Source organism: Callorhinus ursinus, unplaced genomic scaffold (genome assembly GCF_003265705.2).
Source record: "Callorhinus ursinus isolate GAN/ISIS: 27379988/994484 unplaced genomic scaffold, GSC_fseal_2.0 scaffold70, whole genome shotgun sequence".
Taxonomy (NCBI): Eukaryota; Metazoa; Chordata; class Mammalia; order Carnivora; family Otariidae; genus Callorhinus; species Callorhinus ursinus.
In genome coordinates this window covers 4,496,286-4,522,543 of record NW_027397132.1, presented here as the reverse complement: position 1 = coordinate 4,522,543, position 26,258 = coordinate 4,496,286, and the positions used below count along the sequence as shown (strand labels likewise).

The 26,258-nt window shown below is 57.5% G+C and overlaps 2 protein-coding genes and 1 long non-coding RNA gene across 16 annotated transcripts in view; 2 read left to right on the top strand and 1 right to left on the bottom strand.

Moving 5' to 3' along the window:
• IQCE (IQ motif containing E) overlaps positions 1–8,595 on the bottom strand; it is a 45,188-nt gene extending 36,593 nt beyond the window's left edge. For 5 of the 10 annotated variants that reach the window (XM_073886348.1, XM_073886349.1, XM_073886350.1 and 2 more), the window contains exons 1-3: positions 8,438–8,594; positions 2,440–2,487; positions 984–1,029 (exon numbers count right to left, since the gene is read on the bottom strand). In XM_073886348.1, coding sequence (XP_073742449.1) covers positions 984–1,029; positions 2,440–2,487; positions 8,438–8,473 — 130 coding nt within the window. In that variant the 5' untranslated portion in view covers positions 8,474–8,594. Of the gene's footprint in view, positions 1–983; positions 1,030–2,439; positions 2,488–8,100; positions 8,233–8,437 lie in introns of those variants that run through there. The other 5 variants (XM_073886351.1, XM_073886357.1, XM_073886355.1 and 2 more) reach the window with 5 other exon arrangements.
• LOC141371386 (uncharacterized) lies at positions 6,517–7,099 on the top strand. The gene is made up of 2 exons (XR_012376319.1): positions 6,517–6,636; positions 6,751–7,099. It is a non-coding gene; the product is annotated as an uncharacterized lncRNA (long non-coding RNA).
• A 2,483-nt stretch (positions 8,596–11,078) lies between the features above and the next one.
• BRAT1 (BRCA1 associated ATM activator 1) lies at positions 11,079–25,074 on the top strand. 5 transcript variants are annotated; one of them, XM_073886275.1, is made up of 14 exons: positions 11,079–11,319; positions 12,074–12,217; positions 15,972–16,126; positions 18,449–18,596; positions 19,020–19,392; positions 19,675–19,794; positions 20,858–20,949; positions 21,658–21,776; positions 21,852–22,038; positions 22,235–22,308; positions 23,180–23,282; positions 23,388–23,486; positions 23,643–23,818; positions 24,150–25,074. In XM_073886275.1, exons 1-14 carry the CDS (start codon positions 11,079–11,081, stop codon positions 24,843–24,845), a joined length of 2,727 nt encoding a protein of 908 aa, XP_073742376.1. In that variant the 3' UTR covers positions 24,846–25,074. The 5 variants fall into 5 exon arrangements, with proteins under 5 accessions (XP_073742376.1, XP_025719511.2, XP_025719510.2 ...); XM_025863726.2 differs by having other exon boundaries at positions 24,147–25,074; XM_025863725.2 differs by lacking the exon at positions 11,079–11,319 and adding an exon at positions 11,345–11,645 and having other exon boundaries at positions 24,147–25,074.
• Positions 25,075–26,258: the final 1,184 nt, after the last annotated feature.

Here is a 26,258-nt window from a genome sequence, read left to right as displayed (position 1 = left end):
TGTCAGAATGGCGGAGAACGAGAGGCTGGCTGGCTGTCTAAACGGACCCCATGCACCACAGACTGAACGTTTGTGCCCCCCCCCCCCAAGCCCTATGCTGAAACCTAACCCCCACTGTGATCGCAGGAGCGGGTGAGGCCTGCAGGAGATGGTTAGCCCATAACGGGCGAGGGCCTTCATGATGGGATTAGTGCCCCCATAAAAGGGACCCCACAGAGCTCCCTCATCCCCTCCCCCATGGGAGATACCATCCAGCGGTGGCTGTCCGCAGCACAGCCACCAGAACCCGACCAAGACTTGGTCGGGTCTTGGACTTCCAGCCTCGAGGACTGTGAGAAGTAACTATCTGTTGTTCAGAAGGCGCCCAGCTCAGCTCAGCTCAGCTCAGCCGCCCGGGGCAGAAGAGGACCCACCCCTGCAGCCTCGTGCCTGAAGGGCAGCCGCCTGCTTATCTATGGCCAAGGATGGTGTTTCCCGGACAGAGCTGCCACCCCTGCTGGGAACAGGGAGCACAGAAGCACCTGGCGGAGGCAGCCAGGGTGAGTCCACAGGAAACCACAGCACCTGCTCAGTGTGCCGACAGCAGCTCTGAGGACTCAGGAGGGGATTGAGGTCCTCTGGCCGCGGCAGCGTTCCCAAGACACAAGCGGGTCCAAAGGGGAACGAGCACAAGAGGCCAGAAACACGGCATCTGCCGGGGGCTCAAGGGACAGTGACTCAGGAGCCTCAGCCCCTCGAGGGCCTCCTCAAACGGGGACCACTGGGGCCACGGGGTAAGGTGGGGACCCCAAGAGCGCCAGCTCGCAAGACCCTAACACAAAACGGAGCCTAGCGGTGGAAGTGTTGCATTTCAATGACCCCAAGTGTTTGAGGAAGACATTCGTAATCTTTCTCCCAAGACGCCAGGGAAGGACAGCTTCTGAGAACCATTTTCTGTGTTTAACTGCAGAAATCTGAGAGATGAGGGGCCCGGTCATACTTACTCGGTGATGTGGGTGGAGGTTTGTGGAAACTTTTCCTTTTTGCTTTCTGAAAGAAAGACAGACGAGGTAAAGCACGCTGAGCCTTCCAGAGCAGCCCAGCGGCCCCAGTGGTGGAAGCACGGGTGTGTTCGGGATGGCTCGGAGCGGGTGCAAGGGCAGGGAGAGGGAGATTAACTCAGCAGAGACCTGAGCGCAGTCTGAGCCAAGGAAAAAGCCCGTGGCACAGTGGGGCGACCGCAGGAAAGGTGATCGGTGCCACGCCCTGGCTGAGCCAGGTCCCTGGAAGCCCTGGCGACACTACATAAGCACAGACTGAAGATAGCCCACAAATGGTGTATCTTCGACCACCCCACTGTCCTCATGCCAGCACCTGGAGCACCAGGCTGTGCCCTTCCACGACGGCGGATTTGGCAAGAAGAAACCCTTGTGACTAAGGCGGCTGCAAATCCCCCTGCGGAGGGAAGGTGCAGCAGAGGAATGACCCTGTCGTAATTCCGTCTCCGGGGACAACCCAGATGCCAGTGAGTTCTCCTACCCACTACTTATATGCCCGGGTAAGTGACACGTCTTCCACGCCTGTGTTCCTCAACTGCTTCCCACTAGACAGAGAATGCCCCTCACTTCTCTTTCAGTGGAAACAAGGAGTTCTATGTTGTGCATTTTACCCAGCAGACGGGCTGCATCCCTACTTCAGGGAGCATCTTGGGCCCCTCTCCTCAGTGGTGTTGAGGGGGGCATCCCTCACGCTGCAGGGGTCCCTCATGGCAGACAAGGGGCCCGAGAGGCTCCCCTGAGTGCACAGAGCTGTTGGTGGAATGGGGATCTGCTGGTGCCACGTGCCCTCAGGGCTCTGTGTTGAGGTCCGTCGATCACTCTGCCTGCTGGAGACATGCTCCCCGGGCTCGTCTTTCACCATGTGGCTGGAAGGCTTCATTCTCTACCCAGCACAGCTTCCCACGTGAACACAGAGAGGCCAAGCTGGAGGCTGGTTTGCCTGGGGACTGTGCTGTCCACTCACCCTTCAAGCGAGCTCCTGCATCCCAGGGACCGCGGAGGCCATCAGGCCAGGACACCATGCAGTGCCAGGGCTGCGGCTGCCAAAGGGTCTCCTATCTCCTCCCGGAGCCCCCTCCTTCCCCTCACGTGTCGGGACTGGGGGCCAGGGGGGCCGGGGGGTTGTAGCCAAAACCAGACCCAGGATAGGAGCTTACCATCTGCCTCAAATATACTCTACTCAGGACTAACACCTGGACACAAGTCTTAAAATTATAACCACAGTTGTTTACAACCCATGAAGGGCTCCAAACTCTTCAGGTGCTGAGTAGCACGTGGAGTTTATATTCAGCTCTGAACTCAACATTTGTGGGGAATGACCTGGTGCAAAGTGTTTCAGTAACATGAGCAAGGGCAGAGGCACCAGGGCGGGGATGAGCGGCTGCCCCCCGCCCACACTCACCGTCTCAAAGTCAGAGTCAAAGGTAATTGCAGACAGACCGTCATCTCCCTGGAAGAAGAGATGCAAACACTGAAATTTTCGGGCACCTGCCTGGCCCCCCACGGTTACACACACAAGGTGGCAAGAGCCGCAACTACGGGGGCGGAGACTCGAGAAACCCAGTCCAAGTGAGCAGGCGGCGCCGGACGGCTCAGCCCAGCAGAGCGGAGGGGTGGGGGGCACAGCGGAATCTCTGCCTGCAGGGCTGCTCCACGTCTGTCCGCCTAGCGACACCATTTGCACAGAATCGCTGGGCCCTGTCGCTAAAGAAACAGTTCAGGTTAAAAGGACTTCGTATTCCACGTGGTTTAAGTGTGCTCTCATTCACCTTCACATCGAAGCCCGAGGGGTCTGTGGCTCCCGATCAGAACAAGTTGAAGTGATTTCTAAAAAAACACACTCATTAATGCGTGCGTTATTTGGACTCATAAAGCTTCCTGCCCTGGCCCTGCGGGGAGGGGATAAAATCGGTACACCTAATTCCAGAACTAGGATGTCGTTTCTCAAGAGAAGAGTGTTTCCATGTAATTCACCGACTCGAGTTTAAATCCTAAAAAAAGAGAAAGGAGGAACAAAATTTAAATCCTTTCGGACTGCTGTGTTGCTGATTTACGAAGCTGCTGCTGGGAGTTAGGACCGCACGCCCCTCCTGTGAACCGATGATCTGTGCCGGGCTGCTGGGGTCAGCGTACTTCAGCAAGCCGTCCATGCTGTGGTGGAACCCACTTCCTATCCCAGCAGGACTTTTTTTTTTTTTAAAGATTTTATTTATTTATTTATTTGAGAGAGAGAATGAGAGAGAGAGAGAGAGCACACATGAGAGGGGGGAGGGTCAGAGGGAGAGGCAGACTCCCTGCTGAGCAGGGAGCCCGATGCAGGACTCGATCCTGGGACTCCAGATCATGACCTGAGCCGAAGGCAGTCGCCTTACCAACTGAGCCACCCAGGCGCCCTCCCAGCAGGACTTTGCTGCCTTCTGAAAAGCACACAGATCCTCTGCAGGGCTGAGGATCAGCACTTAATCAACAATGCTGCTAGCAGCTTGAAGGTCCGCTGGAAACAGGGGCAGCATCCCGTGCCAGCTCTCCGAAACAGAGTCTGGACTAGGGGTGCGGCGTGACACGGGGCCGGGGAAGGAAGTGTGCTCCAATAAGCAGGATCTTTTACCAGCCACGGACTTAGGTTTTCAATGTCCCTGAACAGGTGACGTTTTCAGGGGTAAATAGCACATGCCGATTAGAGAGAGTTTTCCCTGAGCAAAGTGTATGAAATACAACGTGCAACATTTAGGAAGGGAAAGCAGGGGAAGGCAAGACCAGAGGAGCGACTGTGGCAACCGCGTCCGGGTGCCCTGGCATTGCAAAGGACGCACCTGCCAACGGCCGGTGTGAACCTGCTGGAAACTACAGAGGAGCAGCAAAAGGTTTCTCTTGTGGACACTCGTCATTATTACTTGTACTGAATAAAACCCTGAAAACTGTGTGATGACCTGAAGGCTCAACGAGGGAATGATGTTATGTGTGTGGTGGATAAAACCAAGTGACTTCCCTCTTCAACAGGTGTGCTCGCCCACCACACCTTCTCCCCAGCCAGTCCGCCCCCACGGGTCACCACCTGCGCCCTGCCAGCCATATCTGGAACTGCGGAGCCGCCACAGACCCGCCCCTTAGTCGGCAGGAGAGAGACCACAGACTATTAAAAACAGCGAACACGCTGATGGCCAGTTCCCTGAGCATGATCTGTGCCGCCCCAGGCTGGTGGGCTACACTGCCCCTGACTGTTGTGAGGCGGGAACCCAGGGGCTGCAGGCAGGCCAGGCGGGTGGGCGGGCGGGCAGAGAGTCCCGCGGAGGCCTGGAGCAGCCTCAGGCCTGCGTGCCAGCTGTGTGACGTGGGTCATGCCATGGACCCTCTCCACCTCAGCTTCCTGGACCACAGAGGACCCGTTCCTCTACCAGATTTTTAAAAGCACCGGAAGTCTACATACAGTGGGGGAGAAGACATGGCGTGTCTATATGAGATGCGGGGGCCTATGGGGACTCAGTACATGGTGACAGTGGGGAAGGGCTGCACTATCTGGGAGCCGTCTTCCCGAATGGTGGGGTGAGGAGCTCAGGCAACTGTCTCTTCAACAACCATTGAACACAGAAAGTTACAAAACAATTGTTTGAGGTTTCTGGAAATTGACCTAAAAGCATGCAACAATAGAGGCATACAACAATTCATTCAAGAAAATCTACTAAATGTGGGGAAGGATAGTGGGAGTCTGGGGTACCCCTCGCCCCCCAAACTCCATCCCACAGAAACTAGTTCAGAGAGACCCGCCCTAGGTGGGTGCAGGCAGGATGGTGGGGAATGGTGGGGGGCGGTTCTGAGAAGTAGGGTGTAAGCTCTGCCTCAGATGTAGCAGGCTAGGAAATCTGGGCCCCGGACGCCCCAACGGTGGTTTGCTTGTAGGGCAGAGGTTCCACGCAGGGAAGGTCAGGCCCAGAAGGCCAGCACCCCCTCCTGGAGTAGGGGTGTCACTCCAGGAGAGACACACGTCCATCCCTGAGGCACAGAGGTCCTTCCCAGAGGAAGAGGCAGGCTAACAGTTGAGCCCGAGGGGACTGGCTTTATTTGTAGCGGGTAGTGGAGCATCCCCATACCTCCCTGATTCCAGTGCCAAGTTGAAGACCACGGTGACGTGGTGGGGAGCAATTATAAAGCCCTCCCAGCTCTGTGATCATCGCAGCAGAAAGCTAACCAGCAGAGCAAGAGGAACCGTAACAGGCCCAGGAGAGCCTTCCTGGGGTCACGGTCAAGTCCGAGGCTCAGGGAGGCTGCCTGCAAGCATCAGACTGCACCCACCAGGTGCAGGCTCAGGGTGGACTTGGAAACATTCTCTACACCGGACCTAGATCAACCAAGGGGCACAAGCTCACGGGCACTAGGGGCCTTGGCACAAACTTGAACCAAACAATGGTTCAACAAGAAACTCCGATGCAAGAGCAGCTCCCAGGAAGCCAGGCTTAAAGGTAAAATCACACATCTCTGAAGTCTGGGGGGCCACGTGCGCGGCTCAGCTGCCCTCTCAGGGGAGATGGAGAGGAGAGACCCAAGCTGCTAGTCCTTGGCTGCAGGTGGGCAAAACTGTAAACTCCTGCCGTGTGACTGCAACCTCCAGGCCACACACCACAGACACACGTGCACGCACACACACACCACACATGCACGCGCACCACAGATGCACACGAGCGTGAGCGCACACCTGCAGGCACGCACCACACACACCACATGCACACGCGCGTGCACACACGCAGGCACACACGCACTCACGCCACGGATGCATTGTGCATGCACACACACCAAACTCGCACATACACATACACGCAGCGGTGAAGGGCAAAGATCTGACAGGCCAAGGGGCTTACCTATAACCTTTGAGCAGAAAGTGGCCTCTGCTGACCCAAGGGTGACCCTGAGGTAGTTAGGCTAGAAGATGCACACAAGAAAGAATCTGAGCAGGGAATCAGAGGCTGCACAGTGTAGGGAGATCAACTGCAGGGTCAGTCAAGTCACTCAGCAGAGAGATGAACCACCAAGCAAACCGCATCAGTCCCATGGGGAGGAGGAATCAATACCCAGAGCTGCTGTAACATTCTAGTAACATTTAGTTACTAGATGTATTTAGTTACACGCTGTAACATTTAGTCTAGCTTCCAGCAGGAAACTAAGAGACACAGAGAGAAACAGGAAAGTGTGAGTGATAGAAGGGGAAAAAGCAGAAACAGAAGCTTTTGAAGGGGCCCATATGATGGACTTAGCAGACAAAGTCTTCAGGGCAGCCGTCATAAATATGTGCAAGCTGTGCTGCTGTGAGGCTGCAGGAGGGTCGGGAGGCAGGAGGGCACAGGGATCGTACAAGAGGTTAGAGGGGGGCCAGGGGGCCACCTGAGTAGTAAAGCACGTGACACAGAACGTTACACGTAGTGAATGCCTAATAAATGCTCTTACTGTCTTATTCTAGAATCTCTGAGCCCTTTCACAAGTGTTGACTCTTAAATCACTGGTGGTTCCACTCAGGCTCCAGGTCACCCCTGTGGCTCTGTATACAGCCACGTAGCCCCACTCAGTCTCCATGGATACAGCCACTGCGCAGTGAGCCCCCTGGCACAGAGTAAGAGCTCTGGGAAGTTCACCAGCCAGCCCGGAGGCAGCTGCAGTCCACTTGGGGGAACGGACAGACTGCACAGTGCCTGCTCTCAAGAGGTTCTTATCTAATTTCAAACAGATCCAAGCTCAGCAGAAAGCCACACGTTAGCCTGGACCATCCTAAGTGCTGAGAGAGCTTCACACCAGTTCTTCCACGACGGAGTTCCCTGAGGCCAAGGCACTGGGGCTCACCTGGTTTTGTGTCCTCAGAGCCTCGCGTGGAAAGGCCTTAACAAATGCTAAGTGTGTAAGAATGTTTACAGCCACACTGTTCCTAGTAGAGAAAAAGTGCCAACGAGAGAGGGAAAGCAGGGAAGCGGATAAAGTAGGGGTAGCCACAGCTCCGACTTTTTAAATCATGCTCTTGAAAACGTGTGGCTGTGGGGAAAATGTTAACAACAAATTAAATGGTAAAGGTCACAAAACAATTTAAATATGATCTTACATTTTTTTAAACGCTGTGTGGGAAGAGCTGCATTGAGAAAAGATCGAAAGGAAATACACCAAACATTAACGTGATCTTGTTGGATCACGTGTGGTTAGATCACGGGTAAATTGACTTTCTACATTTTCTCTAGTGCTCACGATTCTCACAATCACGACCTAAGAAGTCACTTTCTAAAGATGAAGGAGCAGTGAGTGAATCCCGGGTAGGTGGGCCAGCCTTCCAGGTGAGGCAGGACTTAGTGTCCTGAGGGACGCTCTGCACTGGTTGAGCTCTGTGTAGCCCTGCCCAGCACAGCCTTCTCCGTGAGAAGGAAGCAAAGTGAGCAAAATGCCCTCTGTCTGGAACCCTCCAAAAGCTTCTCACGGTCCGGGAAATAAAGTCCAAACTCCCTGTATGGCCTGAGAGGCTGTCCACTGTCAGGCCCGCTCCCACCTTCCCCCACGAGGTCCCAGCAAGCTTTCTTTCAGGCCCTGGAACACATCCCACCTTCCCACCCCAGGACCTTAGTGCTTGCTGGCCCCTCTGCACTCAGACCTCCTTCCGGTCAGGGACATCCAGGGCGTCTTGGGCACCTGCCCAGGCACGCAGCCTAAAGCAGTCCTCTGCAACCCATCGCGGCCACATGGGCCTGTTTCACGTTCTGCACAGGCCATGTTAATGCGGTTTACTGCCTCGTTCTCCACCCCCCGCCCCCGAATGCCGCTCATTAATCCACGTTGACACCTCCAGCGAAGAGCAGGGGCGCCAAAAATACTCGGAAAAGGCACGAGCTGACAGCACGCTCGCCCTCACCCAAGGGAGGAAGCTTGGAGGCACCTCCTCAGGGAAGCCTTTTCCAACCGGCGCTGGGCAGGGCGCTGTTCCCGGGGCCCGGGGGCCCGGGGCTTCCCCAACCCTCACCCCCCGCACATCCGGATGGCTCGGGCCGGCCGCCCCGGCCGCTGCCCCCCGCCCCAGAGGCACGGGTGCGCTGGCACTTACAGAGTGGGCTCCGTCGCCCCGCGGATCGCGGTCGCAGGCTCGGCACAGGCCGGGGCCTCGCAGGCGCCGCGCGGCGAGGGCGCAGCGTCCGGGAGGGCTTCCTGGAAACGGCGGCCTGTGCAAGGGCGGGCGGGGTCGAGGGGCGGCTGGAGGCCGGGTGGGGGGCGGGGACGCCCGGCCGGCTGCACGCGGGCGGGGGCCCGAGGGCCGCTCTTATGCGGTAACAATAATGGTTGGTGTCACCCGGCGGCCGCCGGCCGTGCGCCCCTTCCTCCGGTCCGCGCCCGGCCCCGAGAGCCGGAGAGTTGGAGGGAACGAGGAGGCCCCCCGCGCTTACCGTCTCCGAGGCCGGCTCCGCGGTGCCCAGCGACATGGCGGCGGCGCTGCCCGGCCGCTCCTCGGCGCTACGGGCGCGGCTGTCGGGCTGAGCTGCTGCGCCGGCCGCCCGTAGCCTCCGGGCCCGCCAGCCCGCGCGCCAGCCGCGACCCCGCTGCCATGGTAACCGCGCCGCCTGCGGAGCCCCGGATGTGGCCGGCGCCGGCGAGTCCGGCCGACCGTGCGCGTGCGCTGAGAAACCCGCGGGCCGACCCGCAGAGCGCGGGGAGGTGGCGGGGAGAGCCGGGCCGTGCTGGAAGTTGCGGGTCGCGCTTAACGGTTCTGGAGTCCGTCCCCCACCTTCTCTCGTGGAGGCTCCTCGATAAGCCTGTGCGTTAGTCACCAGAGCAGGATGCTAGTATTTGTTAGGTTAACGCTGAAAGGGACAAGGGGCTTGTGCAATGTCCCAGGCTGCTCGTTCTGGACACCTGGCATTCAGAAAGTTATCCTCCCGGATAACTTAGGCTTTTGGGTTCTGATGTAGCCCCAGAACAACAAAAAAATAATGAGTTTGCACTGCACTCAGTGTGCATCATGAAGATCTTTAGGGGCACTGGACTCCAAAGCTTATTTAAGTTATTATTAGCAAGTAGGATGTGCTCTTGCCCCTTCATACAGGTCTCCAAGGGCACCTACTCTGTCCCCTCACCCTGGTTTCTTTTTTTTTCCCCCAGCCACGTGACATTATCCGCAAAAGCATTCCATGTCTAGAACGTAAGCTCTCTGGGGCAGGGGCTTTGTTTAGTTCACAGCCGTACCTCCATCCCTTGGAAGGGTCTGGCTCAGGCAGGTGCTCAATTAATATATATTTGGCGTCCAAGGAGTCGTGTAACTTCTCTGCGCCACTGTTTCCTCAAATACAAAGTGGAGAAAAGTGTTGTGAGGCTCAAATGAGTCAATATCTGTAAAGTGCTTAGTTGCCCGTTCCAGGACGAGTGCAATGTGACAGACTTCGTTTGATGGGGTGAATGAATGAATCCCCACACCACTGTAGTGTGGTGTGGCAGAATTGCCTGACAGGTTATTACTGCTCTTAGTTCTGTCACCAACACCTACTACAGGTTCATGGCCCTCTTGTCTTCTGCATCCTCACCTGCACAACAAAGAGGGTGAGCCACAGGTGGTTCAGAGGCTGTTGCAGGAGAAACGGAGCTGATTATCTCAAGGACTCATTTATTTCCTCGAGGTATTGCCCACAAGGCGGACAAGAGCTTTTGCTAGCTAAACTACCTTTGCACTTGTACCTCTTACTCCACTCCTGGGGCTCCACAATGCCCCTGCTCTTCTCTTTGTGTTTTTTGTTGTTGTTGTTGGCCAAACCTGTTCTGACCTCAACTCATTTGCCAACAAAAGTCTGAGCTGAAGCTATGTGCAATGCTTCTGTATTCCACTTGGAGGGTATATTAATGAGTCTCACCAGGGAAGTTTTAATGCATTGGTTTATGGTGTGCGGCATCAGATCCTGCTGGGATTGTAATCTCACATACAGCATATATGTACCATGTAACTTATCTAAAGTGTGAACAATTACATTTTCTGAACCAGGTGTCTTCAAAAGTTTCAGGTACGAAATGGTAGACCTGTATAGTATTCAGCTGTGGAGCAACACTGCCTGGGTTCAGATCCAGACCATGCCAGCCCACTAGCTCTACGGCCTTAGGAGTTAGCCTTTCTACCCTTCAGTTTGCTCATCTGAGGGGATGGTAATAATACCCACCCTCCTCGAAGTGGTGAATCACCCAGGCTTATATTAAGTGAAGCACTTAGCACAGTGCTACTATAAGATATTTTTCCCCCACAACTGCTCAACCATGCAAATATTAGTATCCCCATTTTACAATGAGGGATCACAATTCAGGGAAGAGAACTGTGCAGTTCAAACCTTTTCACCCAAATAGTTCTAAGGGGCGGGGTGTCCGGAGTGATCACCCATCAAGGTCAATGTTTTTTAAAGTTCTTTTTTTTTTAAGATTTTATTTATTCATTTGACAGAGAGAGAGAGCACACAAGTAGGCAGAGCGCAGGCACAGGGAGAGGGAGGAGGCTCCCCACTGAGCAGAGAGCCAAATGCAGGACCCCATCCCAGGACCCTGGGATCATGACCTGAGCCAAAGGCAGACGTTTAATTGACTGCGCCACCCAGATGCCCCTTAAAGTTCTTTTTTTAGCTTAGTACCCCTAAGAATTCAGCTTTCTATATTCTAATATGTACCTACTGGTTCCCCAAAAAACTTGCTGAAACACTGACGCTATGGGAAGATGAGGCTTGTTTTGTTGCTGTTGTTGTTGGAGCCCAACACAGGACTCGAACTCACAACCCTGAGATCAAGAGTCAGGGGCTTAACCACTGAGCTACCTACCCAGGCGCCCCAAGATGAGGCTTGTTTTTATCCACTGGCTTTGAGGACTCTGGCACACAGCTGACGGGCCCTGAGGACCTAGTTTTGAGGCCAAAGGACCAGGGACTTAACCTTAAAGATGAGGATGCCGCTTCCCGGTTGTGCATCCCTCCCACACACTTGGTCCCCTGAGCTCTCGAAGCCACGCCTTTTCCGGCCTTGGCCCCACCCCTTCCTCCGGAGAAGGCCCGCCTTCTGGGCGCAATGCCCGCTGGGTCCTCGGGCACGTACCACCGGCGTCTCTGTGAGGGTGATGGGTCAGTGCTACCGGTTGGGCGCCGGCCTGTCTCAGCGCCCCTACGTGTGGGCCCCCAGGGCTCCCGGAGTGGCCTTCCGGGCACTTTGAGGGTTTCCCGCGGCCGCCGTCCCTGTGCGCGTCCCCGTCGGACCCGGCAAGTGGCGCGGTCCGGGGTGGGGCCTGCGGCGGCCGAGGGACGCGCCGCAGGTGAGCTGCGCGCACCGGGAGGGATCTGGGCCGCGGCAGCGGGCCCGGGGAGTCCGAACGGAGGACCAGGGATCCGGGGGCAGCCTGGGGCCGGCTGGACTGCAGCCGCCGCCTCGTGCCTCCTCCCCTGGGCCCGTCGGCCGGCCGGGGCCGCGGCGGCTCCCTCAGCGAGGGCTCCCTCCTCAGGGAGCTAGCCTCACCGGGGACGGACAGACAGACCCACTCCCGACTGCGACAGAATCCCTGCCCGCCCCAGCCTCCCGAGGGAGCGCGCCCTGACCGCATGACCGAGGGGCTCCCGGTCCCCTCCCCGGCAGGCCTCGCAGGTGCACGTCCCGGCGCGGGAGGGACTGACAGTGGATGGAGCGCCTCCCCCTCCCCGCGCTACTAGCGGCAGGGGTGTAGGATGCGGACGCACTGACCCCCGGGAGAGACGCTTTGCCCCCATGCGCGTGGCTGGCGCCAGAACGCGCACACACACCCCTAACTGGCCCACGCGCTGTCCGGGTGAGCATCGTGCTGCTCCCCTCCCACCGGAGTCCAAGGTTGGCAGGCTCTGAGCTCCTAAGGCCCCTTTCCAGCCCGGGAGACCCGAACTCAGGGCCTTGCTTGCTCCTGACCGGCTCCCAGTACCACCCAGGCTGAGGTTTTGCATCCATCCTGGCATGCGGTCTTTCAGCGCCTGGCCCAAGCAGACACGGGGGCTGCTTGTGGCTAGGGTGGGTGGGACCTGGCCCTGACGTTTTCTTTGCAGGAATCTCCAGCCTCACCATGGACCCAGAGTGCTCCCAACTCCTCCCGGCGCTCTGTGCCGTTCTGGCAGACCCCAGGCAGCCCATGGCAGATGACACCTGTTTGGAGAAGCTGCTGGACTGGTTTAAAACAATAACTGAAGCTGGTAAGGGGGAGGGTGCTGCTGCTGACTGTCTCCTGGAGGCCAGAGGGTGCGGGGGACTCCCCTGTGCAGGGGGAAGGGGTGACCCCCTGGTTCCTTTCCTTCACATCCTAGAGAGTCCCTCTGGCTAGTTAGGGACACATCAAGCTAAAGCCTGAGGGAACGAGCAGGGGACAGCTTGATCCTGAAGTTCTTATCTGCTTCCAGCCCTGATTCAGGCCTCTTCTTGTTCAGTTCAGGCTAGATGGCTGCAGAGGAACTTATTTTGTTGTTACTGTTGCGTTTATTTGTTTCAAGAAATCACTTTTTGTTATTATGAAACTAATACGTGTTCTTTAGATAAACCTTGAACAACATGAAGGAGTAAAGAAAAAAATTAAACCACCATCAACTTTTTAATTTCTTCTCAGCCCTTTTTCCTAACACATCATAAAGCTGCGTTTTTTTTTTTTTTTAAAGATTTTATTTATTTCTTAGAGAAGGACAGAAAGCACGAGAGGGAAGAGGGTCAGAGGTCAGAGGGAGAAGCAGACTCCCTGCTGAGCAGGGAGCCCGATGTGGGACTCGATCCCAGGACTCCAGGATCATGACCTGAGCCGAAGGCAGTCGCTTAACCAACTGAGCCACCCAGGCGCCCAAGCTGCGTTTTTCTTTTTAATTTTATTTATTGAGAGAGAGAGAGAGAGGGGACACTGGTGCAAGTGGGGGGAGGGGCAGAGGGAGAGAGAGAGAGAGAGAGAGAATCTGAGCAGACTCCCCGCTGAGCGTGGAGCCCCACTAGGGGCTTGATCCCACAACCCTGAGATCATGACCTGAGCTGAAATCAAGAGTCAGACGGTTAACCGACTGAGCCACTCAGGCGCCCCAGAGCTGCATTTGTCTTATAAAAATGAAGTCACACCATAGATATAACATGGTGTCTTGCTTTTTCTCTGTTACCATCATGGTGGGAGTTTTCTCTGTAGAATGTGTTGATTGTATCGACTCCATGCTGTGTGAACGGACTGTAATTTATATAATCACACCCATATTATTAGATGTCTTTGTTTCTGATGTTCCTTAGTATAAATAACGTTGGCTTCCTATGTAATTCTTTTCACGTAGACAATCGATCTCTTGGCTGGTAGTGACCTTAGGATAGAGCCCATGTCATTAATTTCTGCTGTTAGTTCATTTGGTTTATCCTGCTCTTTTCCTCTCCTTTGACTTGAACATCTCGGTCTCTCTTCTCTAATACACACACGTAAGGCTGCACACTTCTCTGGAGGCTGCGTCCTGCTCGTTTTACTTTGAGGTGCTTTTGTCATTGTTTTGAGATATTTCACACTCTTCATTGTGATTTTTTTCTCCTTCACGCATAAGCGATTTAGAGGGGTATCTTTTAGCTTCACAATGTGGGGTTTTCGTGTCTTATTATCATTGACTTTAACTTATTTTCTCAGACTTAGAAAATACGTATATTTTGATTTCTTTGTATCCGTCCAGGTTTTTACTGTGGCAGAGCGCAATTTTTACTTGCTGCGTTTCTGGTATTTGTAGAGTCCTCACTTGCGGCCTGGGTTGTAGTCAAATTGTAAAACTTACTTTTAGATCGGTTTCTTTGAGACATAATTTACATACCAGGGAATTGACCCGAAGTGTGCAACTGATGGGTTTTCAGTTCACACACACGGGGTACAAGCACGCCGCAGTGCGATCTTGCAGCACGGTCCTCCCTTTAAAGGAAGCGGGGTGCTGCCCGCAGTTCGCCTCTCCCCCGGCCAGCCTGTATTCCGTCGGCCTCCGCGCTCTGCACACTGCAGGCCCACGGTGTCCTTACGCATTGGTTTGCTGGATTGTTTTTGAGATGGGAAGACCCTACCCTGGGATTGTGGATTCAACAGTTTTTCCTTGAAGTTCCATTTTGTATTTTCATTTTCAAATCTCGAAGCTAGATAGGTCCGTGTAGGCGTAGACCGTTCCACCTTTGCACAGCGACTTTCTTCCGAAAGCACCGGTGATGCTTTTTGCTTTCAAGTCCGGTTTGTCGGCTGTTCCTCTTGCTGCAGCCGCTCTTCGAAGGCGGGAAGCTGCACGCTGCGCCCTCACCGCTGTGCTCCCAGCCCTTCTGCCCCATCCTGCTTCCTGCTTCCTCAGTTCTGGCTTGTTCTCAATTTAGTATGAGCAACTCTTGAACAGACGATCTGCTTCATTTGTCAAGCTTACTGTTCTATTCGAACCAATGTTCTTTAGTATTTTTTTCAGAACTTTCCATGCCGTGTCTTTGTTCCTTTTTCCTCCTCTTTTGCCCTCCATTGGATTGATAAAGCTTTTGTTTCTAAAATTTTTTCCTTTTCTGGTTTTGAAGTTATGCATTCCACTTATGTTCCTTAGTGGTTACCTTCACAGAAACTGGATTTTAAAAGTCAAAGTTAAAAAAAAAAGTCAAAAGTTAACTAGACTCTCTATCCGTTCCACCAACAGGAGGATCTCAGAGCACTTTAACTCCAGCCCAGCACAATTTTCATGTTATTATTGTCTAGAATTTTGATTGTATCTGTTTTTTGTTTGTTTTTTTTTTTTCAGATTTTTATTTATTCATTTGAGACAGAGAGATACAGAGAGAGAGCACAAGCAGGGAGAGAGGGAGAGGGAGAAGCAGACTCCCCACTGAGCCGGGAGCCCGACATGGGGCTCGATCCCAGGACCTGGAGATCATGACCTGGGCCGAAGGCAGACGCTTAACTGTCTGAGCCACCGAGGTGCCCCTCTTGTTTTAAAACCCATCAAAACTTGTTTAATTTTTACAGTTGGTGCTTTTTTAGATTCACCGACTTGTTTCTTGGTTTCTCAGATTCATGCTTCTCTCTTCTTCATGCTGTTCTTTTTCCTTCTCACTGAGCCACGTTCATTGGTGGTTGTGTCCACGAGGGCCTCTCAACGGGAAACTGCCAGCCTGTGCCCCACATTTCCCTCTGCCCACCTGTGCCTTTGAACCGTGGCTTTGCGGGGTATAGACCTCTCTGGTACCACATCTGGAAAAGGATGGCTGTTCCGTTCTACTTCCTTGCGTGTAGGACTCTTGGTGTAAGAAAAAGCATCCACTTGAGAGGTTAAGTGGTCTCCTGCTTTAATTTGCATTTCTTTTGTTGTAGTCAGCAGCAACAGAAGGCCTGTTCTGGTTTGCTGGGCCCTTGTGTTTCCTGTCCCGTCCCTTACCTGATGTGGAGGTGATGCCGGTTTGTGCCCTCCCATTGAGTTCGGGTCGTGACTCCTTTGTTGTGGTTGTTGCAAATATTTTCTTCCAGTGAGATTCCTAAATTTAACAGTGGGAGAGAAAGAGATCTGGGAATTGCCAGAAGAATGGTCCTTTGGGGAGGCCTGGCTGGCTCAGTTGGAAGAGTGTGCGACTCTTGATCTCAGGGTTGTGAGTTCGAGCCTCATGTTGAGTGTAGAGATGACTTAAACAAATAAAACTTGAAAGGGGGGAGCCCCTGGGTGGTATAGTTGGTTAAGCGTCCGACTCTTTATTTTGGTTCAGGTCATGATCTCAGGGTCATGGGATCAAGCAGTTAGGCTCCATGCTCAGAGGGGAGTCTGCTTGGCATTCTCTCTCTCCCTCTGCTCCTCCCCCACCCATGCATGCATGCGTACGCATGTGCTGTGTCTCTGTCTCAAATAAATAAATAAATCTTTAAAAACAAAAAAGAACGGTCCTTTAGGGCAAGCTGCATCACTATGCCCCAGTGACCCCCTCCCTGGCTGGGCCTGCCCCCAGGGTCCAGTCTCCTGTTGTTACAGGGGAACCCCTGCCTGGTGGAGCTGCTGTGCCACATGCTGAAACCCCAGGACCTGAGTTCCAGAGTCCTCGCCTTCTCACTTCGCCTCACGGGGGTACTGGCAGCCCAGGAAGATTGCTTCCAGTATCTTCAGGTGAGCCTGGGTCCTCCTACCTGAGTGCCCTGCCGAGAAGTACATGGCTCACTTCTCTGCAGGTGCACAAAACAGTGGCGGCCTCCATGGCCCCTCGGTCTCTGAAGTGCGCTGCCCCATGTCGTGACTTGTACCACCAGCTTTTTATTCCTGAGTGTGATCCTTCTTTGAAAAACTGGCCAGGAATGATGTTGGAGTAAAAGGGTCAGATTTTTGGAATCAGAGCTGGGGTTGACTCAGCCTTCCGAGCCTTGGTTTCCCCCTGTGACAGGAGAGCTGTATGTGTCGGTTAAGCAAGACCGTTGGTATCCCAGTCAGTCCTGTTGGATGAATGAATGAGTGACTCGAGAATTTCTCCGTAGTATTAAGGCATGGAGCTTGGAGAGGCCCCCCAGAGCCGTGCGTCTTACAGCTTTGCACACCCCTGCACGGGCACAGCTGGGTTGGTTAGGTGATGCCCAATGGGAGCATGTCTGGCCCTGCAATGGCATCTCTTGGCACCTCTCGGAGCCTCACCAGCTCTCAGGAAGGCACATCAACTTTCTCGGACCCAGTGTGTGCAGGGCCCTGGGAAGGCCATGGTGTGATGCAGTCGCTTGAAGAGAGGACAGTAGTGGGGAGGCATGTGTCCTCTCAGCAGCTTCGGGATGCTGTTCATGGGCGCCCCTCAGTCCTGCAGTGCACACGCCCCAGAGGTGCAGCCCGGCACAGCTTTGCTGTGGACCGACTTTCCAGGATGTTCTCTGGCAGCTCGCTACGCCAAAGTGTGTTTTGGGGCCTAAGTTTGTGCTTGCTGTTCTCCTGGGATACACATACTCATGCACGGCTACCCGTGGTACTTTGCGGTTTGTAAAGCTCTTCAGGTTTGCAGGATCACTTTGATTTTATCCTGGTGGCCGTGGCCAGGCAGCAGACCAGCGGGCTTCATTTCGCAGATGAGGAGACAGGGGAGGCCTCATGTAGGAGCCCCGCCGAAGTGGCAGCGCCCACACTAGACCTGCAGGAGTCTGCCGCTGGCTGCCTGCAGGGCCGAGGGGCCCGGGCCAGGGATGGGCTCTCCCGCTGCAAAGAGAGGCTGCTCTCCCCCACCACTGCTGTCCCCTCCCCGGGGCCCGCAGCGCTGGGTGGCCTCCTGTTCGCTTCCCGGCTGCCCCTGCACAGACTCCTGGGAGGTCCCACAGCCCCACGGGCCCCTCCTCAGCCACAGCTGCTCTGCAGTCTCAGTGTCTAGGCAGGGGACATGCAGACGGACTGAGCAAGGCAGGGGCTGAGCCTCTGTACCCGCCCCGTTGGCGAGGGGCTTTCACTTTGGGAGGGTCCCCCTTCGGTGACAAAGGCTCCCACAGGGGGCCTTCCCTGTGAACCGCCAGCCATGGCGCCCCTCAGGGGCCCGTGGCCGCTGTAGAGTTAGACTCCTATCCTGAGCAGTCGGAGTCTGTGTCCGAGGTCTCGCTGTCCCTGGTCCTGGAGTCTGAGATGATCGGAGGGGCCCCTTGCATCTTGAGGGTCGGGCTGTAGCCGAACAGGATGCCCTGTGGCCTGGCCTGGGCACGACACAGGCTCTGACTGCCCTTGCTGTGGCGCAGATGGGCTCGGAGCGAATGGCCGCACCAGCAAGCAGCAGCCTCGGTAAGAGGCAGCATCGGGTTTCCCACACACTGTTGAAACCCAGTAGTGAACGAGAATCTTACACCCTGGCAGGAAGTGTAGGACAAGGCACGATTGGACCGTGGGCGTCCCTAAGCCGGTGGAGCTTGAGTGGGGAGTTAGCCACTGCCAGCTGGGGTGGGGGGGGGTCGCGGCCGGGTTGTAAAGGGTTCGAACAGGTGCGAGGAGTAGGGTGGCCGGACACAGGTCTGCTGGGGCATCCAGAGTAGGGGATACCCGGAGGAGGGTGGGTGCCCTGGTGGACCCCACAGCCCCAGCTCAGGAGTTCAGTAGGCTGTGGAGACCATCGGGGTCCTGGAGCCCAATGTCCTCGTCAGAGGTGGACTTTTGGAGGTAAAACTCATGGTACTGTTTTGGGGGGAGGATTTCTGAAGTAAACAACTAACAGGATTGAGAACTTTTATTTAAAACCCAGTTCTTTTCCCAAAGCTGCCCCCTGGCAGGCAGACGTGGCCGTGCTGGGGGCCTCTGGGGCCGGCACTGGTGGTCACCTGGCACCTCCCAGAAGCGCAGCTGCCTGTGGGCTCCTCGTGTTGGCAGCGAGTGAGAAAGTCCCAGAGAATTGCCTTAACCCTTGAACGACAGAAAAACCGTCTCTGATCCACCTATCTCCTGGGACCGGGCCCAGCTCACACTTCCTTCTCTGCTTCCCAGCAGGGGGAGTTGCTGCCCAAGCTCTTTGGGGAGGCGGGACCCCTAGGAGGAGCCGCCTGGACCTCCCCCACCGTGCGCAGCGGCTGGATCCAGGGTCTGCGCTCCCTGGCGCAGCACCCCAGTGCCCTGCACTTCCTGGCCGACTGCGGTGAGTGCCCCTGCCGCATCTGTGGGGACCCGGGACATCATGGCACCTTGCTAGCCACGTCTGTGTGTCTGAAAGTGGCTGTAATGTCACGCTGCTGTAAGGAGCACATGGGGGAACGGGGCGGGGGGCCTCGAGGTCACGGCAGTGTCCTTGGCTCACAGGGCAGATCCAGCAGTGGGGGTGACTTTGAAATTAATTAGGATCAAAAGCCTCCTTGCAAGGGTCTAACGCTGCTGCCCCTGGAGCTTTCCCATGCAGGCTGCCCGACCTCTGAACAGAGGGGAGGCGGGGGCCCTAGTGGTGCCGGCTCTGAAGTCTGGCCATGAGAGCCGCTCAGTGGTTTTAGCATCTCTGCCCGCTCCCTCGGATTCTGTCCCAGCTGAAGCCCGTTTTCTTCTCTCCCTGCCCTGTCCCCTACCCCAGGTGCCGTTGACACCATCTTCTCCCTGCAGGAAGATTCCAGCCTGTTTGTGGCCTCGGCAGCCGGGCAGCTCCTGGTGCACATCCTGGGCTTGTCTATGCCAGGCCCAGCCGGGGGGCCCCCCAGCCTGCAGGCTGGTGATTGGCCGGCGTGTGCTCAGAAGATCGTGGGTCACATCGAAGAGTCCCTGCGCGCCACAGCTACCCCACAGATCACACAGGCTCTAAACGTCCTGACCACCACATTCGGGCACTGCCACGACCCTTGGACGCAAGTTCTGTGGGTGCGGCTGAGTCCGCTCGTGGCCGGTCTGCTGGAGAAAGACCCCGTCCCGGCTGCACACTCGCTGGTGGATCTTCTCCTCAGTGTGGCCCGGTCAGTTCCTCTGGGGTGTAGCCGGGGGTGGGCAGGAGTTGGGGGTGCTGTTTCTCTTGGGAAGTCTTAAGGTAGCTGTTAGATCTGGGGCCACATCTTGTGGGCTCCCGCAGGGCACCAACCAGGGGCAGGGGAATGCCAGAGGGGGTCTGAAAGCCCGCACGCCTAGGAAGGACTCTGTCTCAGCTGGACATACCCAGTCCAGGGCTGTGGCAGTCGGGCACTACGAGAGCTTTGGTGGGCAGGACAGAGAACTGATTTACTTTCTGGGCTTCTCTGCAGCTCTCCTGGGCTGAGTTCTTCCAGCTGCGGCCTATGGGAGACTCTGGCTCAAACTCTGAGCCATCTGAGCCCCACCCAAGCAGGGCCGTTGGCGTTAGGGATCCTGAAACTGCAGGACTGGTAAGGATTGGGGCTTATGTCGTGGGAGGACAGGCAGAGAGGTCTCGGGCATGGCCCTCATGGTCAGGGAGCTTTTGGGGAGCTCCTGAAACCAGAGAAGAGTCAGAGGCGGCCATCAGGGATGTAGTTGGGCCATAGTCTGGTTACTGCCAAGGCCTTGCCGGGGGCTGTGGCATCCACGTGCTGTAGAGACAGAATAATGTTTTCAAACAAAAGCTTTGTAGGCTCCCCAAAGAGAAAACAGACTCGGGGCTGCTTCGCTCAGAGCAGGGCTAGATTTGTACCCAGGATCCGCTTGCCCAGCTGCCCTCTGCCCCCCTCCCCAGTGGCCTTAGCACATCGCCGGGGTGGATTCTAGGGGCCCCGGGATGATAGAGGGGGACCTAGTAGGCAGGAGTCGTCAGACAGCTTCCCGCAGGGAGAGGGCAGGATGCATGGGTCCAAAAAGATGGGAAGAACGAGGGCGTGTTTCCAGGGTTCTGGGCAGATGAGATGTGGTCATGTTGGTCCAGGTTGGGGGTGAACGTCGCCACAGGACCCACTCCCCAGAGGGGGGCTGGGGGTACAGTGCAAGCCTGGCTCTGGGCTCCAGGCTCTCCAGATGTTCAAGGAGAGGTAGTAGTCTGACAGGGGAGGGCTGGGCAGCCGGCCCGGAGGGAGAATTCTGTGCTAGCTTAGCCTCCCACCTGACCCTGAACGCAAGAACGCTGGAGATGAAGCCCCAGGAACGCTCCCAGGAAGTGGGCCTCCCATCCCCCTGGCCCTCAGTAGGCACTGTCCATTGGAGCAGGTGTGGCCCATCCTTCGAGGGGCTGTTCCTGGGGCCTGGGGAGGTGCTTTCTAGCAGCTTCCGTGGAGTCCCCTGCTGGCAGCCTGCGTGCTGGTGGCCTGCGTGCTGGTGGCCTGAGTGCTGGTCACAGTGCTTGCAAGGAAGCTGTCTCTCAAGAGGGTGTCTGGATCACCAGCACTGGCCTCTTTGCCCCAGACTTGCTGGGGATGTTAGCGGGGCAGCCGGCTCAGCCCAGGGTCGGGAAGCGGCACTCACTGTGTCCTCTGTGCTTAGTCCACAGGCACTGAGGGCCCAGGCCTTTGCTGTCCTCCTCCAGCCTCTGGCCTGTGTCCTTAAAGCCACGGCTCAGGACCCCGGACCCTCTGGTATGCTGCTTCCCTAAGGGTGGGCAGGTGCAGGAGGGCAGGCCACTGGGGTCCGGGGCGTGTCCTTGGTGTTGGGGCAAGTCAGTGGGCAGCAGGGTACCCAGCTCGCCACCCCTGCTGAGAGTGCAGGGGCCTGGGTAGGGGCTGTTGTCACAGGCCTGACTGCTCCTCATCTTGCGTCCCTACCGTGGGATGAACAGGGCAGCATCACCCCTGGTGGGCGTCATCCAGGTGGCCCGAGTAGCTGGGTGGTTACGTGGGCCTGCACCACATGGTGGTTCCCGACCCAGAATAGGCACACCGGCTGTCCCCCTGGATGCGTCTAGATTCTGTGACCAGGGTGATGGGGGGGTTGGCCTCCCCTGCTGTGACTGATCTTGCTTCAGCCTCGCGGTGTGCCGAGGATTAGCGAAGGGGACCCACGTGTGCCTAGTAGCCCCGTGTTGAGCATAGGGACCAGTGTCCTGAGCAGCGGGACTGGCCCAGGAACAGGCTGTGGGGAGAGCTGGGCTCCATGGCTCAGGAGCCCCGTAGGCAGGTTCAGAGAGCCCAGTTCTGGCCAGCCCATGTCACCGTGGGCGCGTCACCAGCCTCCGGTCCTGGTCCAGCATGCGGTGGCAGCTGCAGGGTGGGTGGCCGGCAGCGAGGCCTGCAGCAGCATGTGGGAGGTGCCCGCTGATTGGGCGCGGCCTCTGGCTTGGCCCGCAGGCGTGCTGGACGGTATCGTGGGTGACTCCATGACGGCGGACATGCTCCTCCCCTCTAAGGCGGCCTGTGTGGGGCTCCTGTGCCGGACCCTGGCCCACCTGGAGCTGCTGCTGCCCCTGGTGAGTGCGGCCCGGGCCCGAGTCTGCAGCGGCAGGGGGACTGGGGGCCTGCACTGACTGCCCCCTCTCTCCCAGCCCCAGCGCCCCTGCCCCTGGCCTCAGGCGCCCCTGCTGGGGGCCGCGGTGACCCTCCTGCAGCTGTGCGGGGGCTCAGCAAGGCCCACCTCTGATGCGGGGCGCCACCTCTGTGCACTCCTGCTGGGGTGCGTGCGGGTCCAGCGGGCGGCCCTCGATTTCCTGGGGACGCTGTCGGAGGGGACAGGTAAGGCAGAGCGCCCCCGCGGGCCCCGCTTGCCTGCTGCGCCGGGGCCGCCATCCTCTGTGCGTCCTCTCTGGGGGCGCGGGTGGGATTCGGCTGGCCGTGGGTCCTGTCCCCTGCTTTCCTCGGACTGACGTGCTCTTGTGCTGGGGAGGCTCTTGGAGGGGAAGGTTGGGTGCTTCCTCCATGTCTGTCTCAGGCCCCCGAGAGCTGGTGACGCAGGTGTTCGCTGTCCTTCTGGAATATCTCAGGAGCCCAGACTCCAGCCCCACGGTACAGGCACGGGGTGCAGGGGGAGAGAGGGGTGGAGGGGGAAACGTGTGGGGAGGACCCCTTCAGGCCTCTAGAACAGGGCCTTCCGTGGGACCGGAGGTGCTGCTTTTTTTTTTTAGATTGGTGTAGGTAGAGAGCAGGGAGAGGGCAGAGGGAGAGGGAGAGAATTTCAAGCAGACTCTGTGCTGAGCGCAGAGCCTGACGCGGGGGGTTCCATCTCACGACCCTGAGATCATGGCCTGAGCTGAAACCAAGAGTCGGACGCTTAGCCAACTGAGCCACCCAGGTGCCCCCAGACTCTCTTCCTAAATTGAGGGGCAGGCGGCGGCTCGGGGTTTGACCCGGGAGCTAGTGGTGGTGAGGACTGAGCACCAGGGGAGCTGAGCCATGGAGAGCAGGGAATTCTCTGTGAGAGTGGGGACTGGAGCCAGACGGGCCCTGCACTTGGGATCCAAACTCTTCGTCAGCATTCTCTGCAAACACGCTCCTTGTCATGGCCCCATGGTGGCTGGGCTCTGGTGGGTGCGGGGTGAACGCCCCCTGCCGTCGAGCAGGCAGTTAGAGGTTGGGACGGCAGGCCTGGTGGCTGCCTGCGCCTTTGAGGACAGAGGGCCTGGAGAGTCTGTCCAGTGGTGGGGTTCCTGACGGGAGCTGTCTCCTCCTCCTGTCTCGTGACCCGGGATGTCAGCTCTGCCACTGCCTGGTGCTTCTGCCTCCCAAAAACGAAACCCAGGGCTGCCTTCTCCCTGCCCCCGGGGCCCCATCTTGTGTCACAGAGCAGGGACAGGAGCACCGGGTGGCGGACAGGGGCAGGCAGGCCAGCTCCCCCCTCACTGCTCCTGGCCCTGCAGCCTTGCTTTGCCTGCTCCAGGTTCTGAAGAAGGCCTTCCAGGCCACATTCAGGTGGCTCCTGAGCTCACCCAAGACCCCTGGCTGCTGGGATCTGGATCCCCATGCCCTGCTGTTCCTGAGAGGTAATCCGGGCCCTTCCCAGCTAAACCGAGGGAGTCCCAGGGGTGAGCAGTTGGGAGCAGGGCGGGCCTGGCCTGGGCCCCTCTGAGCTGCCCCTCCTGCCCCAGACCTGCTCCCTGTGCTGCAGAAGCGTCTGTGCAGCCCCTGCTGGGAGGTGAGGGACTCCGGCCTCGAGTTTCTGACCCAGATGACCAGACACTGGGGAGGTGAGTGCTGGGCGGGAGGGGGCCTGGCCTCGACACACCGGTTGTCTCTCGGTGGCTTTGGGAAGCAGATCACCGAGCCTGCCCTTGGAGAAGCGAGGGAGGAGGCTGCGGGCTCTGGCCTTGGTCACAGCCGGTTGTGGCCGCTTGGACCCCCAGGGCAGGCCGGCTTCAGACACGCGCTCCTCGCCTCGGAGGTACCCAAGCTCACCGAGCAGCTCCTACGAGATCCTGAGAGTTACGTCCGTGCCAGCGCAGTAACTGCCATGGGGCAGCTCTCCAGCCAGGGGTTGTGTGTCCCCCCCGCCGGCCCCGAGCACCCAGGGGGCCAGCAGGTAGGAGCCGGTGGGGCCCCAGGTAGCCCACACCTGGCGGCTGTCTTGATGCCCAGGGCCTAGTGGGTTGGCCACCCAGGGTCAGGCAGTCTGGGGCCAGGGTTCTGTCAGGGATGTTTCCTGAATCCCCGGCTCTTCTTCCAAGCAGCCCTGTCATTTGGATGTGGTCACCCCTGTTTGATGCACGAGCAGATGGAGGGCTGAGGGGAAGAGCAGGTTTTGCCCCGGACCTGCATGGCAGGGGATTCTCTTTGGGGCGGGGGTTCTGTGCCCGGCCGCGGGGGCCCTGCCTGCCCCCCTCCCCTCCCACTGCCTCTCTGTCCTCCAGAAGAGCCTGCTCGCGGAGCTGCTGCACATCCTCTCCACAGACTCAGAGGGATTCCCGCGGAGGGCCGTCATGCAGGTCTTCACCCAGTGGCTCAGGGACAGCCATGCTGACGTGGCAGGGGACACGGAACAGTTTGTGGCTGGGGTGCTCCAGGTCGCCAGCCAGGATCTGGACTGGGAGGTCCGGGCTCAGGGCCTGGAGCTGGCGCTGGTGTTCCTGGAGCAGACGCTGGGCCAGCCCCGCTCCCACTGTCCCTGTGCTGTGACCCCGGCCGTGGCGGCCCCCGTCGGCCCGCTGGCCCAGGCCCTGCAGCCGCTCTGCCGAGTGCGGCTCTTTGAGTTCGCCTTTCGTGCCTTGTTTGACTGTGACCGACCCGTGGCTCAGAAGTCCTGTGATCTTCTCCTCTTCCTGAGGGCCAAGACGGCTTCCTCCGGCAGCCTGCAGGAGTCCCGGAGCAGCCCCCATGTGGCCTCCGTGGAGGCCGCCCTGCAGAGGTGGCAGGCGGGCGATCAGGCCCAGCCCCTGGGGGACCTGGAGCCCGAGGTCGTGCTGGCCGTGCTGAGGTCTCTGGACCTGGAGGGCCTTCAGGGGGCTCTGGCCGAGAGCAGCGACCATGTGGAGAAGAGCCCTCAGTCGCTCCTGCAGGACATGCTGGCCACGGTGGGCGTCCTGGGGGGGAATGAGGCCGACTGCTACTGAGGCGGCCCACTGGCGACATGCCCGGGCTCCCCCTCCCCTGTGCCACGTCCCTGCCTTGGGACCCTGTTGTCCTGAGAGCTCTGGCCAGCCGGGCAGCACGAGGGACCTTTTGGGGAGACCGGGACCAGGTGGGACCAACCAGGTTGACGAGTCCGTCTTGTTGTAAGAAGAAAGAAGTGGCTTATTTTTTACTCAAAATAAATGGCGTTTGGCAGTGCCGCTGGGTTAACCTGTGTTCTGACTGCCGCGGGGGTAGGTCCCGGGCCCAGTGGGGCTTTGGAGAAGCATCTGAGGAGGGATTTCTCTGCTGGACAGCCACGTGCTTCGCGGGTATGTGTTGGGGGGGTCTCGACCCACTGTGCCCCAGGGATGCCCAGACGTCAGAGAGACAGGAGCTTGGGCTGGAGAGTGTCTGGCCCTGGATTGTAGCCCCTGGTGATAGTGACCCCGGGTCGGACCAAGGCCGGGTCTCCGGCCTCTGAACCCCCAGGATCACCATACGCTCGTACTGACTGAAAGCCTGCTGTCTCAGCTGACCAGACGGGGAGAGCTGCTGGTGATAACGTCGGGGGGAGTCGGGGCCCAGGTCAGTGCCCAGGCGGCCGTGTGGCTACACCCGGGCCAGCTCTGCCGTCCCCGGGCCGTGGGACCCTGGGCACGTTGCTCCCTCTTGGAACGTGTTTTCTCCTCTGTGAAACGGAGATTGTCCCCTTTGCCTCCCACAGGTAAGTGTCCTGGAGTTCTGAAGCAGCTGATATGGTCAAAGAAGAAATCTCGAGAAATTTAGAAACATTTTTAAATAAAAGTGAAAATACAACTTCGGGGAGTTCGTGGGATTACGTGGTGCTCTGAGGGAGGGCACAGCATTGAGTGCAGAGATGAGGGGCGTCTCAAACCAACAGGCTCTACCTTCGATAACTAGAAAAAGAACAGATTAAGGCAGAAAGGAAAGAATAGTAAAAACTGGACTCGAGATCAGTGAAATTGAAAACAGGAAATGAGTGGAGAAAATCGTCTAAGCCAAAAGCTGATTCTGTGACGAGATGAGTAAGGTTGATAAGCTGACTATGGAAGAGGGTACAAATTAGGAGCCCCCGAAGGGAAAGTGGGGAGCTCACTGCAGGCCTCGCAGACACTGAAAACCTCCAGGAATAATGAAGGGGTCCTGCAAGCAGGTTCGGGCCCACAGACTTGACCTAGATGAGATGGGCCAATCCCTTGAAAGACACAATCTGGCCACAACTCACACAGGAAGAAATAGAGGATCTCAATAGGCCTGTTTCTGTTAAGGAAATGGGGTCAATGATCCGTAACTCTGAAACAGAGCACGGGGCCCAGATGGGTGTGCGGGTGAGCTCCAGCCGACACTCGAGGCAGTGAGCGCTCGTTCTGTGAGGCGTCACCCTGACTCCC